The sequence below is a fragment of the Chaetodon auriga genome, chromosome 17 (genome assembly GCF_051107435.1).
Source record: "Chaetodon auriga isolate fChaAug3 chromosome 17, fChaAug3.hap1, whole genome shotgun sequence".
NCBI lineage: Eukaryota > Metazoa > Chordata > Actinopteri > Chaetodontiformes > Chaetodontidae > Chaetodon > Chaetodon auriga.
This window is the reverse complement of record NC_135090.1, coordinates 7,754,839-7,773,585: the sequence shown is the minus strand read 5'-3', so window position 1 is coordinate 7,773,585 and position 18,747 is coordinate 7,754,839. Positions and strand designations below refer to the sequence as shown.

General features: G+C 41.2%; 2 protein-coding genes across 2 annotated transcripts; both read right to left on the bottom strand.

Moving 5' to 3' along the window:
• Positions 1-7,286: 7,286 nt before the first annotated feature.
• Positions 7,287-10,731, bottom strand: txnl4a (thioredoxin-like 4A). Its single transcript, XM_076753721.1, has 4 exons — positions 10,594-10,731; positions 10,158-10,337; positions 8,366-8,469; positions 7,287-8,189 (listed from the first exon to the last, which is right to left on the bottom strand). The coding sequence occupies exons 2-4, from the start codon at positions 10,308-10,310 to the stop codon at positions 8,018-8,020; spliced, it is 429 nt and encodes a 142-aa protein (XP_076609836.1). The 5' UTR covers positions 10,311-10,337; positions 10,594-10,731; the 3' UTR covers positions 7,287-8,017.
• A 636-nt stretch (positions 10,732-11,367) lies between these two features.
• On the bottom strand, positions 11,368-17,273 carry LOC143335040 (E3 ubiquitin-protein ligase ZNRF2-like). Its single transcript, XM_076754137.1, has 4 exons — positions 16,479-17,273; positions 14,843-14,938; positions 12,875-12,980; positions 11,368-12,238 (listed from the first exon to the last, which is right to left on the bottom strand). The coding sequence occupies exons 1-4, from the start codon at positions 16,804-16,806 to the stop codon at positions 12,181-12,183; spliced, it is 588 nt and encodes a 195-aa protein (XP_076610252.1). The 5' UTR covers positions 16,807-17,273; the 3' UTR covers positions 11,368-12,180.
• Between the last annotated feature and the right edge of the window lie 1,474 nt (positions 17,274-18,747).

The window sequence follows — 18,747 nt, the reverse complement described above, 5'->3', positions numbered from 1 at the left end:
CAGAGGGAGCTGTGTGAAAGTCTGATAAATTGCCTCAGGTGATGTCACTTGAGTCAGTGTTGGTTTGGTTTCAAGACTACAAGTTTGGAGCAAATCTGGGGGTGTAGAGTTTGAAATAAATGACCTTTCCAGACCTCTGTATCCTGCCCCTCATCTCTGCATGAGGCTAGCAGCTCACAGCTACATGAGTCACTCCCAACAAAACATCTCAAACCAAACTGTCTACAGATGAGTTACATTGTGAGTAATGTACAGTAGGTGACAGAGCAGAATTGAAAAGTCTAGATTTGATTAATTCTGATTAATCAATTTTATCCTTTTTTTTTTTTTAACTGTCCATTCTGATTCTATGAATGTTATCGGATTGCAATTCAAAATCTCTATAATCTGAAATCAAGCATCAGTTTGTGGGACCAGGTTCACAGAGTCAAAGGGCATCTTATTCCTCTCATCAAAGGATGGAACATCTGAAGCCTGGACCAGTCACGTTGCACTACAGACGTCCACACTGAAGCCCACACTCTCCCTCCATGACTCTCACCAGCTAAATGTTAGACTTCTATATCGATGACTATGTGGGCAGCTGGTGAGCTGGCATCATGCAGACACTACTCACAGCGTCAGAATGGAGAAAATGAGAGCTCTGGAAATGTATGTTATCAGTGCGGGCCGACTTTGGCTTTTGACATGGGAGGTAAATGTTGCTGCTCTGTCTCTTAGTAACATTCCCTCAGCCTGAAGCATCCCCGCTCACAGACACATTCACCTGCCTCTCCTCAACATCCTCTCTCCAATCTCCAGCCTCTCCTCCCTCGCCCCACCTTCTTCCTCTCTTGTGCCTATTTCTGTCATCTTATTTGGAGTCATTGACAGAAGTGTGGTATCTCGACACCCCCCCACCACCACCTCATCCCTCCATCCTCTCTCCTCCATCCTCCTCCCGTCTCACCCTGCCGTTGCTGTGGTCTCTCTGCCCCTGCAACACCCCCGCCGAGCTCACGCGGTTAGTACAGTCTGCCTGTGCTCTCTCCTTATAAGGGCAAAATACATTGACAGAGGCAGAGAGAGGGGGTTGTACCAGCACAGGCAGGCAGGTAGGGGGACAGTGGCTGTGACAGGAAGAGAGAGGGAGAGATGATGTAGAGGCACAGGAGCAGAGATTAGGAGAGAGTGAGGAGGGAGGAGGAAGGATGAAGATGGCCAAGGAGAGAGGGTGATGGGGATTGTGCGATAAGAAGCGGGGTTCAACTGAAGCTTTCAGGCTTTTGGAAGCAAACAGTCACATTTTTCAACTGAGGGATCCAGTGGCACATATTTCGTGTCAATCAATTTTCATTCTCGTGCAAAAGATATTTCAAGATCCAGTTTTTCTTCATGAATGTCATTTCACTGCATGGTAGAAAAAGCTTAATGCAGAGGCATAATGCAGACAGTGGGACATTATCCACTACAACCAAGGTAGCTGGAGAAGAAAGTGTTGATATTTAGTCTGAATACTGAATATTTGTAAATGAGAGAAACAGTTTTTAGACCATAATACACCAAATCTTTCCTCCAAAACCTATAAAATAATATTTCCAGCTGCATGACATCAGACAGCACCAACTGTATGAGGCACTTTAAGTCACTTGGCTAACACAGACCGTAAATCTTAGTACTTGTTGAAATAACCATTCACAAAAAAAAAAAAAAAACAATTATATAAATGTCTAAGGCCTAATTGTCATCACTTTCACATTAATATATCCCTGCATGCTTTTATGGACTGTGATCACATGTTACTTTACAATCAATACAGCTTATCCACTGCCTCAATAAATTATTGATCAGTTATACAAAAAAACACTTTGTATCCATTAAAATCAGAAATGAAAAAACAAACAAAAAACAATTGATCAATATCTAATTTCTATGAAAAGGACATTATTGACCAAAAGCATTTAAGAAGTACTCTCGCCTTTTAGTATTTCACTTTTCATTAAGTTGGGGGACTTAAGACACATTAATAAAGAATTGAAAAAAATCAATGTAATCAATATCTCCAAAAAAAGACTTGATAGCATCATTTAATTTGCCTGGTAAATGCCTACATCTCTCAAACCCTGCATCCCCAGTTTGTAATGCAGTCTGTTATTATGTGTTATTTTCCGACACAAAGCTACAGAAGATTGTTTACACAGGTTGAGTCAGATTGATGGAAAAACATCACAATGTGTAAAGGCAGCGGACTGACCTTTCAATGTCACCATAAAAAATGAAGAGGCACTGGTGAAAGGCTTGGTTTGAGCTAAGAAAAGAGAAGTGGTAGATTACAAAAGTGAGGCATAATCATTTAGTAACCAATATTAGGAACTCCTCCCACCTATCTCCACCAATTTACCATTGCACCCCAATAACACTGTCAAATCCACACAAACAGCATAACAAAGAACCAGAGATATCATCTTTTTCATTCTACACATTCTTCCTTGTCAATATCTGCTGCCTACATTACCCACAATGATATGGGTTGGGCCACACAGGTCTGGTAAGCTGGCTTTTTTCTAACTCCACACAGATTTTTTAGTCTTCATACCCAACTGATCCTGCCTCGAATGACATCACATGAGGCAATTCTTCAGACTTAGCACAGTTCACTCTGGACCCAAAGGCTTTATTCAACTTCCCCAAGACCTGAAAACAGTCTTCAGTGTGTAACATGCACAGGCTGTTATATGTGAAAAGATAAACACACTTCATGTAAAAAAGAGTCATCTTTGAACGTGTATGACCTTCAGTCACAAAGTTCAGTGTCTGTCCGAGTGGTAGGAGAGTAATGCATCTCAAGTTTTCCCCCCTTTACGCCTGCAGTGTGAGCGTGTATGTGTGTGTGTTCCAGTTCTGTTGGTTCAGCTGGAGCCTTTCTCAGCGCCACACCTCCTGTGTAGCAGGAGGCCTGGTCTGCCTGTGAGGACTGGGCAGGTGCTAATTGGGCCCAAAGCTTCTGAATGGAGGCGCCTGCCATGAATGGAAGTGAATGTGTAGCGTGACAGCGTGGCCTCATGTGATCCACGTGTGTTTGTTCAGTGTCTGTGCGGTGCATCGGCGTCAGCGGTGCCACCACCTCTCTGCGTACTGGTGTCTGTCTCTGTGAAGTTAAATAGAGCCCTCATTTTGTCGCAGATGGAGGGATCACACCCCTTTGGGAAACGATGCAGGAAGAGAGATGCAAATCCATTTAGTCACAGGTCCCTAAGTGGGGTAAAAGGCAGACGCAAGGAAGGGAGGAGAAGGGAATTAAACCAACATAACACAAGGCTGCTAAGTGTGTCAGCATCTACGAAAGGAGGCAGGCGGGGGGTTTGTGTGTGTTTGCTTCGGCATATTATCAGTAAGAAACATCTGCTCTTGTTAATCTTTACCAACCTGTAGGCAATACTTCATTTACTCTGCGTAATTCCCCCACAGGGACAAAACTCAAACCCACCCTATAGCCCATGCAACCGAGTAGAAAATAGATGAGATGAATACATAGGATCTTGATTCAGAGGGAGTTTGCAGATAAGCCTTTTCTCGCCGTCTCTCCTCTCAGAATATATAACAGTGAACTATCTCCTCCTATCTCTCCATCGTGTCTTTCGAATGGCATTCCCTTTGAAGGAATTAGGGAAGGAAAACTGTCGAGAGAGAGAGAGAAATGAGTCCTGATCGTTCTCCCTGGTGTGTCAGTTATGTAAAGAAGCCGTGATATAACCCAAGAGGAGCGATGGAGTTTGTGGAATGAGCGAATTGAAGGACGTGCAAGAAAGAGGTCAAAGAAACACACTGAGGCTGATTTGATGACTGTATGTGCACATGGACACAAAAGGCTCTTTTTATGTGACAGAGGCTGTACGGTGTTGCTGTACAGCACATACACTTATGCACATACTCATTTTTCAAACTGCAGAAAATGTTTACATTTTGACAGACTTTTCCTAATCTTTGAACCTCATCTGCTTCAAATCACTCTGAACATACTTTACATCACTGCAGAGATTTTCTTGCCTAAGCTCACTAGCGTTGCACTCCATTTGCAACAAATTGCTAAAAACATGTTCTCAGTACATCATTTCATTCAGTCACGGGGGAAATAAACTCACCAGCAACAGCATAACCATCCTCATACCCAGAATGCAACACTCTTCAAGCAACAGGCCACTGAGGCTCTTGACGTCTATCGAGACTAACCTCAATCTGCTCTGCCAAGTCAATGGTATTTTGGGTAATATATCATATTGATTTTACATCTTCAGGGCCCTAAAAGAACAATCTGTGACACGGGGTCCGAAGCTTTGCTTTAGGGGTCTCATGTCAAAAGGTCTGGGAATGACTGCAGTAACGTCTTTCAACACTGATTTCTCCGCTTGCTGCGTCAAAAAAACCCCAAAACACATGACTTAGTCATGATGAGCATCCAGACTGACTTTGAGAAGCCATTGGCTCAGAATGAGATGTGACACACAGTTGGATGAGGCACAGTGACCAGTTGCCGGGCAAAGGGAAGGGGTTAACACATTATTTGTATACTCTATGTGTGTGCCTTTGCATCGGCGCCAACGGGGGAAGCTGCAGGGGTGGGGGTGGGGTGTCCCAGAAATTGGCAATTGCCCCTCACCCTTCCCCCATGTTGGGAACCCACATGGACAGTGACAGACGAGAAGAGGAGGAGGGAGCAAGGCCAGGGAGAGAAGATGGAGAGATGCCAGCACGTCTTCCCCTTGGCACCCAGATGATCCTCACGGCCTGCCTGCTCCACCCTCTTCATGCAGACCCATTTAAACACTATCAGTTGAAAACAGATCGTGGATTACTACAGCTTTAGGGGTGTGCATACTCCCTGTATTGTCCAGTGGAAAAACAACTCTTTCTTACTCTCTTCACACACAGACACACACTGCATTGTACATCCCGCCGAGTCTCCATATGTGTCTAGACTGAAAGTTTCCCTGTAGCCCTTCGTCGCCCAGACCTCTCTTTCCCCCCTGAGGCTGAGCTGATCAACGGTAATAGGGAACAACAATGCATAATAATGTGAATTATAATGGACCAATGGAGGCGGCCTTTGGCCCCCGCGCTCCATATGAGGGCAATGGTGCAGTAATGGTGTACACGGGCCCTGCAGGGACAGGCCAGACAAAGACAAAAGCATGCCAGACTGTAACTTAATGTAAGTGGAAAGGACATGGGAAGCCTCCGGGTGGGGTGGGGGTTGGCATATATAGGACCTCAACATGGTCCACACACATAAAGATGAGGAAATTATTTTCTTTTGAACACTAAATATAGTCATGCTGCCAGTGTACACACATTAGTACTATGAGGTCACCCCGTCGCTCCAGCTTTCTTATAGTTCTGCTTGAAAAATGAGCAGCACCTAAAAACACAGCATTTTCTGGTTCCTGAAAAGTTGATGTTTTAGAGATTATGTGGTTTTTACTCAAGAGAAGCCAAGTGTGGACGGAGTGTTTTGTTTTTGCAGCAACCACAGCAGTTCAGGCCTCTCACCTCCTCCCGCCTCCTCTCTCCTCCTTTCGATGGCCAGCTGTTGTTCAACCATCACCATCTTCCCCTCCATTCCCCTTCTCTTGCCAGAGCTCTGGGCAGTTAGAACAACCAGACGGTGATCAGATGGGAGCTGGGTGGTGGAGGGAGGGGGTGAGCATTTGGGGGCAACTCAGCACCAGAGATATGCAGTACCGTGAATCTAAATAGACCAAGAGAACACACACTCTGAGATTGGAGGTCTTACCCCAAGAGACTCCCAACTTGTCTCACTCAGGAGAGGTGAAGAGGTCAGACTATTCACTCTGGAGAGGATCCCTCGCTGTCTTTGCTCCACACACACACACACACACACACACACACACACACACACACACACACACATAAAGAGAAACAGACAGAGAGACACAGAATTTGTCCCCTGTCACCTCATCTATCACTCAACAAATTGGGCTCTGTCTCCCATGCAGTGTGTGGTGTCTGGCCATAAGGAGCTGTAAGAGATGGAGCCGACAGCTAATCGATATTAATGGGACTCATCTACTGATATTTCTCTCACTCTCCAAATCCTTCACCCCCTATTTTCTTGCTCCTCTTTTCTTTGCCGCGTTCATTTCTTCCAGTGTTTCTATCATTTTCTCGTCACTGATGGATAACTACTGTCAGGGTTGGAGTAACGACGAAAACTTCTTCAAATCTTACATCCAAAAGATGAATTGAGGCCTGTATTAATTACTCTGCTGTCTCACATGGGATTCTTACTTTCTGGAGTGTGTAAATACTGTGGATAGAGAAAACCTCATGACTTGGAACCATTTCTTATGGAAAACACAGGAGCTCAAAGTCTTGAATTCGTGGCAATAACAGAGGTTAAATCATCTTGAACTGGAACCCAGTTGCTCTACAGTGAAGATATAGCATGTATCCCCAAAAAAATGATGTTGCTGTGAGATCCACAGACACCTATGTGAGGAAAAGTCCCTCTTAGTGGATGTCCACTGCTCATCACAGACACTTCACACCTCGGCCAAAACGTATGTGAATGTCTCCCCTCTGGCAGGCGCTACAGGCCACTGTGCGCCAAAGCAAACAGACACAAGAACTGTTTCTTCCCACAGGAGATCACACTCATAAACAGCTAACTCAGCTATGTGAATGTCCCCCCACGGTGTCTCTACAACACTCAGCAATTACTATTCTTATAGCTATATATGGTCTGTTTCCATTACTTTAACTAGATGCTTTTTTACTATTTTATTTTTAATGTGTTTATTCATTGTAAATGCAGTGCATTTTTCTGTTTTAAATCCTTCTGTAGGGGTTTTGCCTCACAAATCTTGGGGGGGGGGTATTTATTTATATGGTTGAGTAGAATGATTGGAGGGTGTGTGATTGCATTCAGTATTTATTGAATTAGTATTAATTGCAGTAGTTGTATTAGCAATTGTATTCCTATCTTCCCACAGACAGCAGGTGGATATCAGCAAGTGGCTGAATGTGAATGTGTCTTTTTTTTAATGTTCTTGTTTTTGTCCCTGACAACTAACTTCAATAAGCTAAACTAATGAAATCAGTGGTTAATGAGCAGTAGGAATCTTTAGTAATGCATCAACTTAATCAGCAGCCTGACACTATCGAACCTGCCAAAGATCTCTGGCTCCACCTGATGGAGGTTTTAGGGAAATGCACTCTCTAGCTTCAGGCGCTGACATCATCAGTTTTAATTTGATATTCTACCAAATGTTGATTACATTTCCACGGCTGAATGGACCACAGACTTCATAATCTTTATTTTTTTCCCAGATGGATACTGAAGGCAATCTGTTTATATGAAATATAATTTTTTAAAGAAATACATGGAATTAATATACTAAATATACTAAATGTGTGATGCCACTTTTCTCAGTTATTTCAGTCAGTATAAGGTTATGAAGCTGTTCCTTTTCAGCCCCTGGGTATCAGCACAACACAAAAGCTCGTCAACATGATCAAGTTGAATCTACATATCCGACGTGTTTTTACTACAGAGCCACAGTTTTTTTTAGGTGGTTGTTAGATTACCTAACCACTGTGGACAAAGTCTCTCTCAAGTACTTCCCCTCAAAAAAACAAAAAAAACAAATTGGATGTCTCTAATGCCAAAGCATCTTTTCCTATGATGAGTAAACACACTGTGAAAACTTTCATATGTAAATATCCATCCATGTTTATTAAAACTTTAAATACGATGACTTTCGCTCTTTTGCTTTCTTAAGCACCGGTTTCCACATAAGAAACGTATTGTTGAAGACACTGAACAACATCTCTATCTACACACAAAAAACACAAATGAGGAAAAAAAACTGAATCTTGTCCTGTTTCACTGACAAAAACAAAAATGTTTAAAAAAAAAAAAAAAAAACAACGATCTTCCTTGATTTGTGTAACTTGCAGTCTCTGTGTTGTGGCACAAAGTATAAGGAAAAAAACAGGTGTTCGAGGATAAAAATAAAAATCAATATCTGTATTTTGTAGAATAATCCTTCGGAGACACCACCAGACCTCTTCCTTTCCTTGCTCCTCGGTACACTGTTTCAACGATGTCTATCATCTCCTGCTTGTCCTCCATTGTCCAATTGATCTTGTTGTTATTACCGGTGCCCAAATCAATCATGATGTGTTTGTTCCTGAAAAACACAAATAACAAGGTGAAGATCTGACATTGGACTGCAGTTCCTCAATACCGACCGATAGGAAAGCTTTATATAAGCCGCTCCTCACACAGCAACCGCGTTCATTTAATTCACGCTGAAACAGTCGTCACTTACACTGATATTTGAAATGAAGACGCAGAGTGCCTTACCTGAAGAAGAACATGACAGTGCAGGGGTCGTACAGCTCGTACATCTTGTTGAAGTCGGGCACTTCGGTGATGTCCACCAGGTAAATGACAGCAAAATTCTTTACCTGTCAGGACGTATGTAGGTAGATAATTATAGAATTTTTAACCACCGTGGTATCATTACATATTGACATACTATATATCAAGAACAAAGCATTCTTTCTTTTTTTTTTTCTTGCAAATCAGAGCGTGTGCTCTGCAGTTAACACTCCCATGCCTGTAATACTTAATGCTTAAATAAGCCTCTAAAAGATGGTTAGGTCTTTAAGAAATTATTGCAGTGTCCCAGGTTTTAACAGCCTGAACAGATTTAGGAAGCATGTCGTGAAAATGGTCTAGAAATTGCTGACAGAGTAAGATACCCAAACATCACAAACTGTCATGAGCATCTTCGGTGTTAAATCAGCAATAAACTGCCAAAAGCAGTGAACACAGAGATCAATCTTTGCATCTCTTGAGCAGACAGTATAGATCCGCAAGACAAAAACAATCTACAGCACACCAGAAAAGGACCCTTGCATGATTTTTTTGTGAAATGCAAAATCAGACGATTTTTAGCTGAGGAAAAGTCAAGCCATAAACTGTACTGTACTGTTTCTTAATCCTGCTCCCACCCACTCCCACTGGATTTTGGACCATTGCGGGCCATTCCTGTAATGAGTGTGTTTACTCCCTCCTGCACCCACAAACATTCTGGCCATTCATGCACACACCATTGATTTTGTGTCTTCTCCTGTCCTGCAGGGAAAAGACATTCTTTTACTGTGTTGTACTAAAAATCAGATGCATATGTGTTTTACATTCCAGTGCATAATTACATTCATACTAGTGCAATAAGTACACATATTCCAGTGTAAAATGGCATTTGTTTACTTTATTATTTTAGAAAATGTGTTTGTTCTGCTGAGGTTGTATTTTGTTGCTCTTCCCTGTGTTTTAATGCACTCATCAAGAGTGTCACTTCTAATTTAGTTGTAATCTGCATAATGACAATAAGGTCTTCTGTTCTCCTCCCCTGCATTTAACACTTTGTTTCAAAGCACAACACAAGTATTTAGGAAAAGTTTGTGTCATGTCATCATCACAGTCAAGCCTGGTGTATCCACGCAGGGCAGTAACTATGCTGGCTCTGTGGTCAGCGACTCAACACAGTCAACTAGCAGTGACGCGTCAATTGGAAATGCAGTTTCTGGAGCATCAGGTTCTTACTGTTCTCTCCAGTTTTTGACACACGATCTTCAAAACGAAATGCAAACAACACCCTCGAAACGAGACCGGAGTCATCACTTGTGTCATGGATGGTGCAGGATAAGAATGGCATTTTGTTGTTTGTCTGTTGTGATGGCACATCTTTAAGAAGTTCTGTGCATCAGCATGACTACACAGCCTTTGATCACCCAATATTATTTATTACAGTGTATTAGTCTCAGGTCTGTACGAATCACCTAATAGTAATCCTGTGTGGTGTTCAACAACAAAACACATTTTCCTGCTGTATGAGGTTTGAGTATCAATAAGAAAACTGGGTTCTGTCGTTGTTCTAGTACGACTAATGTTACCTGCTAAAGACAAGCTGGCAGTGTGTACTTCAGTCTCATATTTATGAATACAATGTTTTCTCTATGGAAAGTTATTGTACATTGCTCACAGCAGACCAGCAGGCGATGCTCTTGAGCACGTTTAGATAGTAGAGGGTAACTGATAATGCTAATGCCACAACCCACATTTCAACTGGATCTTACGCTAATCAAACCTTTTCAGCGATGCTGTAGAGAACTTCGTCCATTTTCATACATGTTGGGTCCCAGTCGTGTCCGAAGCGGATCACTAGGACTCGGTCCTCCTCAGACAGGATGGCTTGGTCGACCTGCCAGCCATTGTGGAGATGTGGTAGCATGTACGACATCTTGACCGTAAGCTGCTGATTCCCAAGCTGAAAATAAACACATTTCACTTTAGATTCACAAAACTTGAGAGGCAGTGAGAGTAACGTTTAGTTAACATCCATCAAAATTAGGATTTTTGCTTATAGACTGGGTGGGAGTGAGCAGTTTGTTTAGTTCGGATTGACGTTAGCTAACGTTAAGTTAGCGTTAGCCGAGCGCCTTTAGTCAAGGAAAAGTCCGCGAGGCTAAAGAATGAAACCTTATAAGACAGGAAAAACAAGTATTTGTTTCGTAAACACTTACCTTAAAATACAAGGGGAAGCGTGTGTATTAAAAAAGAAGAAAAAAACGTAGCGTTTTTACCCAAATATAAAACTGAACTACGTTAGCAGCGGCTGATGCTGCTGTGTACCTTTTACGTTTCCGTGCGTAAACGTCATTAAAACAGCGACAGCATGGACGCGATGTGGTCACGTCAAAATTACGTCATGTTTGTTGTGCGTATTTGAAAAAACTGAAAATACAAAATTACAAAAACAATGAAACATCGAAATCAATGACAAGTTTGAAGAAGATGGAATGAGTGACTACAACAATATACAAAGAATTTAGGGTTTTATTACGAACTGGGAAAAAATGTCTGGATGCTTTGAATCCTCATCATACATTCTTTGAGGAACTGAGTAGAATCTTGGATTTAATATATTATTTTAGATAAATTGGTATATATATATGGACTTCTTTGTTTTTGATTTGTATACAGTCATTTGTTAAGTTTCAGAAATGTCTACAATCAATACAACAGACTTGAATGGTGCAAAATGCTTGTTTTTGGGTTGTAATAGTATGAAAACCAGCGACAGATAATGCATCCATGGTAAAAATGCTTTTAAAAAAAAACATATATATTTAAAACATTCATCTCGTCTCATTTCCCTTGTTCATCATCCAGCCATCCAGAAAGAAAAAAAAAGCATCTCTCACACAGAAATTTAAATGTTGGGGAGGGGGAAATTTCCAGTAGATACATATATGAATAATGTACAAACATTCAAATATTAAATACAATGTACACAGTAAAGAGACAAGATAAAACATTTATTGTTGAGCAGTTCATTACAGTACAAACAGAGAGTACACTGAACAAAGTTTCAAAGGTTATAAGAAATGTTTCCAGTCTATGACATAGCAGCATATTATGGCACTCCTTAGAGAGAGCATGAATCATCATTAGATATGTTTTCGCCCATCTGTTATTCCAGCACTAAACTACAGTCACATTACTGTGGTTCTGAATGGCCAGGTGATTAACAAAGTCACACTATTTCACGTTAGACTGTTTGGTCTAGGACACATCATATTTTAAGAAACAATGATAGCCAATTTTGCAATACAATTAAGATCTATTTTATAACTAACATTAACACTGTAATCATCCCTTAAAGCTGATATAATTTTATATGGCTGTTTTTACATTGCACAACATCAGCCTTCAGTTTTCTGAGCCTGAATCTCTGCTGAAAAGAGGCTACTCGAGGCTCACTCTCCCACCATGATTATACAAGTCCCCTGCCATAACATCACACCTTGTTCAGCAAATCAGTTCAGTTCAGAGCCCAGGTTGCATGAACCCACTTTAGGCCAGCAGGTGGTGTAAGGAACATTCACATATTTTTCTGGAGAAAAAATAACTCCACCAGTGGTTCTTTGAACATCCCACGACGTCTCGAGAAACATATCCACAGTCCATCGATATTCCACGGGACAACATGAAAAATCCTGTCCGCAGTAATGTCTTACAATCCCTGAGCAGCGCTGATGCTCGGCTGGAACATACAGTGTTGGGATGAGGTGCAGATACAGTAGCCTGAAACTGTACTCTCGCAGTTCCTAGTCTGCAGGATGCTCTGGACACGAGCGATTCACCTCAAACCACTCGTCTATGCACCTGAAACAATGAGCTCAGTTACATTTTGCTCTACTAATCTAATTATTTTTGACTAAATTATCTAAAGGTGGCCTCTTTTTAAAAACATGACAATCTGCATCTAATTCATAATTACCAGGATAGCAATGTGTGTGTTTTATCAAGGTGTTTCATTCACCAAGTGGTCTAATTATTATGTTCCTCTGATTGGAAGCTATCTATGTGTACATATGATGAAGGTCTTGCTGAGAGTTGGTTGAGAAGATTGATACCATTCTCGCATCAGTCTGTTAAATATAAGGCTGCCATGAGTGGCAGGTCAGCTTACCTGAGCATGAAAACTGGAAATGGGGAAACTGTTATCCTGTCTCTGTCCAAAGGTTAACAAAACCCACCTTCAGCTCCTCTAAAGCTCACTAATTAACACGTTGTATCTCATTCAAGGGCACAGACTGGCAGTTCCCCTGTTTTCAGGCTTTGTGCTAAGCTAAGCTAACTGGCAGATGGCAGTAGTTTCCTATTTATTGTATAAACATAAAAGAGGTATCAATCTTCTGGAAGTCGTCACCATTTTGACTTTGTGTATTTTATGCATTTGTCAAACTCTTTCCAATGACAACCGATTTATTTATGATTGTTTGTGTGTGTGTTAGTTACCCTTTATGGTAGATACAGAGGCAGGGCAGCCTGGCAATGGTGTCTCCCTGCTCCAGCTCTTCTAAACAGATGGCACATTCCCCAGAGTCTCTGGACAGGATGTCCTCTAAGAAAGACAATACAGACAGAGGCGAAGTGAGAAAAGAGCTGCCTCGCACACCAAATCATGCATCAAAATGTGCAGTTCAGTCACTAAATTCTGCATAACCATCTGTTTAACCTTTGATACCTGAATACCTGTTGTCATCTGTGCCCAGTTGAGAACTGGTATCCTCTACAGTGTGCAAAGTGGGTAAAGACGCAGTCATCAGTGGGATTATGTTGTGTTTTGTGTAATTTCCCTTTTCATTATCCTGTCCTTTGTATAACAGTTTGATGATTTATTTTAACAACGGAGAAAACCGAGTGTCTGATTATACAAACCTGTGATCAGATAACAATGACGTTTCCTCTTATGTCAAATGTTTACTTGCATATTTAGCTAAGACAGGCCCTAGTTTCAATACCTGAGGCGAAGGACTGTTTATAGCTCTCATGTGCACATATTTAAATGAATCTTACAGTAGAGGTAAGACAGAATCATTCAAATGCACTTAAAATGATTTGCATGAGTTCAATGAAAAACAGAGAGATTGTATACGTTTTACACATCTGCATGCCTATGATAAGCTAAGATGCACTGTGCAGTCTACGAGCTGCATTTGTTCTGTATATTTATCCATAGTATGCGTGTTGCTGTGGGTGTGAAAACTGTGTATGAGCATGTATCCGCACATGCATCAACTGTTAAAGATATTGAGCAATCTACTATTGTTTGCATGCATGCGGCACTTTAGAGCCTGCGATGTCTCAACTTGCAGGAAGTACGTGTAGTAACAACTGTATGTCTACAGGCAAGCATACGTTTGCCTTTCCTGTGTGTGCGCGTATGTGGGTGTGAACTACACAGGTGCTCACACTCAGTTAGTCTGCACTCACTACAAATGTGCAGCTGTATCACATAGCTGTCTGTGCTTCGATCGTTTCATGCTGCGCTGTGTGACGTCTAGTCCAGGTGCATCTCTGTGACAATGAGTTCTTAGTCGAAGAATTTTTGCATTCAAGACTTTGTGCATTAATTCAGTATCATCCTCATGATCCAGTAGCAGAAACAAAAGGTTGTAAAAGTAGAAGCAGTTGTGGAATGTTAATAAGTATATTTTGGACTGCATTTAGCAACCATTTTGAAATACCTGTACTTGATTACTTCCATTCTATGATACTGTATGCTTAAAACTTAAAACTTTTATATAAGATTTTACATAAAGAAAACCCTATGCATTTGTAATTGATTACCTTACAGTAAATGAAGTAGTTAAAAATAGGACTTAAAAAGTAACTGAAATAATACATTAGAGGTCATAATCAAGTATAATAGTAAGATATTTCAGTGGTTCCTAACATGGGGGTCGGGACCCACCGAGGGGTCCTAAGATAAGAGGGACCACATGATATTTACATGGATTAAAACAATAAATAAATATATAAACAAAATCATATTTCTGTTTCTCAAATATCTGTTACATGTTTCTGCTATTTTTCACATTTTTTTTCTACCTTGCTGTGAAATACTGGATGCTTTTACCTTGTTGGGGCTCTGAACATCTTTCAAATGAAATATGAAGGAAACATGACTCCCAGGACATTTGAAGTCCACACTAAGCCATACCCTGTGATGAGGGTTACAAGCAGACATTGACTTGATTTAAGAGGTCACAAGACAGAAACGGTGGGAGTCACTGTAATATTTAATGATGTAAGTCTAATTGAATATTTTCACACTGTGGTGCTGCAGCTTGTATTTTCAAAAAGGAACTGAATACTGGACATCTGTAGACCTGGTTTCAACCAGCCGGAAGCACCACAACTGATGTTGTTCAGTTTCACCTGCTCTTTTGCATGTTCAAACAAAAATGAACCAAATCTTACTGTTGTAGGTGAGGCGTGTTTTGTTGAAACACTTGAGCAGGTGTTTCTCTATTTCATCCGACGGCATGAACTTGGAGCAAACAGGACAGTGGAAACCTGGGAGGCAAACACAAAGAACATGAGCACTCAGATGTGCCAACACCTCTCTCATAAACTTTTATTGATATGTACACAGAAGAGGGCTTGGGACAGTTTGCATGAGTTTGATCTTAAACAGCCCCAAATGACCCAAGACCTGCATGCACTCACTAAAGCTCTGTCTGCTGTAAACAATCTGTTACAACCTGCTGACCTAATCATGCAATGTTCAGATGTCATTGCTCTTTACAAACTAACTACAAACTGATATGCCTTCATATTTATTGCACTGCATTTATGAATTAAATATGTCATTAATTCATCATTTGACTCACATGCACGTGGCCTCCTGACCTCATGCATCTTCTCAGCTGCACAAAGATAAATAGGCCAGGTGCTGCTTGATCTTAGATAAGATAACCTCCTGTTTAACATTACAACACCACAAGGAAGAAAAGGACTGCAAATCCATGACATATGCAGGCAGTAATTATCTCTGTGTCTGGTGTGAACCTCATGTTTGTGTCATGTGTTTCTAAAGGAGATAGGACAAGCCTGTGGAGACAATGTCAGGCCTGCGGAGTCACCATCACATGGACCTGATGAGCAAAGGTTACTGGCGAGGGTATTAATTAATACAAGGAAGCTACCTATGCTGGTAATTAGAAGGAGGTGAGACCAAAATCCAGCTGTATTTTTAGTGCGCATGTTCTGAAAGGTGACGAAAATGGGCCATGTGTCATTTACAAGAACTCCAACAGCAATCACAAATCAGGAGACATTATAAAATGTTAGATCTTTTGCTCAGCAGCTTTTCTTTTCCAGTAACATGGAAGTTAAAACACCGTGACATTCCTGTTATATTAGCCCTGTTTTGCTGTCTGAAGACAACCCACCAGTTGAAAAGCAGCTCGATTTTGCGGATTCAAGAAGTTTGTGTGCATGTGTGTGCGTGCATGTGTGTCAGGCAATGTGTAACCAGCAGGGAGCTCTTATCTGCTGACCTACTTAATGCACTCTTCTCTCTCAGCCGGAGTGAAAAACAAGCCAGTTTTGCAAGACAGAGGCGAGGCAAAACCAGACAGATGGCAGTACAGTACAGCAGAGCCACCTGTGGCTACAATAAAAGAGCAGAAGTGCTAAACAAAGGGCTCAGTCATCGCACTGCTGTTATCATGCGCCAGGTATCACATGTCAAATGGAAAAATACTAAGAAACTTTGACAGCATCTTCACTGTATATGTCTTATTATTTGCGTCGGAGTATCACAAGCAAATGGCATCCTACTGTACATGAACTAACATGCTATAATAAACACAGTATTAAGAGCAGAAATGTTAGTCATAACATGAGATTATAAAATGGCCTCTTGGATAAGATAATGGCAACTAAGAACAACGAACACCCTCTACAGAATGATTAAAAAATAGCATAATGCACCGCAATGTCTGCACTCACTACTGAGTAACGCAGAAAAATGTGTCATAAGTGGCATACGTGTCTGGCTTCTTTCCAGATGTTTGGAACTTTAATGAACTGGAGGTAACCCTTATCTTACCTCCCAGCAGGTGAGGGGACAGGTGAGCCGGCAGAGACCCAATAAGCAACCTGTGGCCATCAGGAGGCAGCTGGCCTTCGTCGTCACCATCCGTGAGATCGAGGCTCTGATTGAGTGCGTGTGACCCCGACCTGCCGCCGGCCGGTATACTGAGCCCGGAGCTGGTTGGCCCTCCACCCGTGTACCGTATCCGGGGGCCATCTGGTCCGTTGGTGTACCTAAACCCCGCAATCCTTTCCCCTCCACTGGAGTTTCCAGATGGGAGATCCGAGCTGGAATAAGCCCGAGTTCTGCCATCAAATACTGGGCTGCTCTGTTTGGCACCCATAGTGTCTCACGCTTCCCTCCTCAGGTTTTTCTTCTGTGCGCCTTAAAGTTTTTAGCCACGACACATGGTTACAGTGAGTTCTGAAGATCTGACACAAACAAAGGAAATACGAGCTGACACAAGAGGAAACACAAAGGCGAGGTGATCCAACATCTTAAAGTTTACGGTGCGCCCTGTGCGTAAAGTGCGCACTCACTGCCGCATAACTTAATTTCCAAATGGTCGATTTTTTTTTGTTGTTGTTTTTCTTGGCAGAGCCCTTCCCTTTTTTTCAACAATGGGAGAATAAAAAAGATAAACTCGCTTCGGTTTTAAGTTTTCAGTTCCTCCACTTCAGACGAGGACATAGACGCAAGTGTTGACACACTGTCCATCTGGTTCAAGTTTGTTTTTTGTGCTCTGCTGTGGCCGTCTGGAAAGAAAAATAAAAGCAAGGATAGCCCTCCTCCCCCCCGTGAGGCAGCTCCGTCAAACCTCCCAAAGTTGACCACGATAAGATAAATTCGCCTTCAAAGTAAAAGCGGTGTGCTACGTCAAAAACGGTGACCGAAAGCTGCCCAGGTTACTATAACATAGAATTAAATTCCGTGTCTACACCGTAACCCTGAGGCCTGCAGGCCAGCCTCCCTCTTTGTTTGCCATTGAACTTGTTATTTTACCACCCAGCCTTTGCAGGATAATTCTGTGGCCACTCCAAGAGTGGAGTACTTGATTGTACTCAAGTACAATACTCAAGTACAGTTTTGAGGTACTTGTCCCATACTTGAGTATTTCCATTTTATGTTACTTAATACTTTATACTTTGTACTACTCCACTACAATGCAGTGGGTAATGTATTTTTACCCTGCACCATTTATTTTTACCTCCATTAGGCTACCTTCCATATTAACATTTTAGACATGAAATACATGATAAGTTCATAAAATATGATGCAGTACTGCTTACATGTCAGTGCACCAATAACCGACCAGTAATCAGTGGTGGAGGCAGTATTCAGATTTTTAAATCCAATAATACACACTGTAAAAATACTCTTTTACACACTAAAGTCTTAAAAGCAAAAGTACTCAATGCAGACCAATGTGTCATGTGACTGTTACAGTAATCCTAAACTGGAATCTCTTTTTTTTTTTTTTTTTTTTTTTTTTTTTTCTCTATTTAAACATTTATCAAAACAGATGCCAGATCATTTTCTGTTCTGTTGGACCTTTTAATTTATAACAAAGCGTCAGATTTTATAAGCTCTTCAAATGTTTTGTATGTGAAAATTTGAATTTATAAAGCAACAAGTAACTTAAGTGAGGGACTAACTGTAATGAAGTGAAGCGTATGATATTTCCTGCTGAAATGTAATGGATTAGAATGAGTGGCATGAAAAGAAAAGACTCAAGTAAAATTCAAACACCTTAAGTTTAACTAAGGTAACATTCCATCACTGTCAATAATATGATAATGTAGCACTGAGTACTTTTACTTAAGTAAATGATCTGAATATGTTAACACTACTGAAACACCGCTCTTAATATTCTGATATTTGATTAGCTGCTATGTTTTTGGTATATTATTGTTTTAGATTTGTATTATTTGATGTCAAGCACTTTGATTTGCTTTGAAACCATGAAAGTATAATAAAAGTTAAGTCTATTGTCATATTATTAGGGATTGAATTAATCTGCCACTTGCACCAAAGGTTTTATGTACTTGGATGTTAAGGATCAGAGTATTGCCATAGATGCCTGTATGTGGGGAAATGTAATGCTCAGAAATGGCTGAAACTTTGTTGCGCGTTGAAGGTTTTCTGATTATACTCACAAAACAACTATTCGCTTCAACCGCTATTGGAGACGTGTACGTATTGTAACGTAACCTTTCTGTGCTTTTACGTTGAAGGTCGAAACATAGCTTCCTGCCTGTAGTGCCCTCCTAGTCTCCAGCTTGAC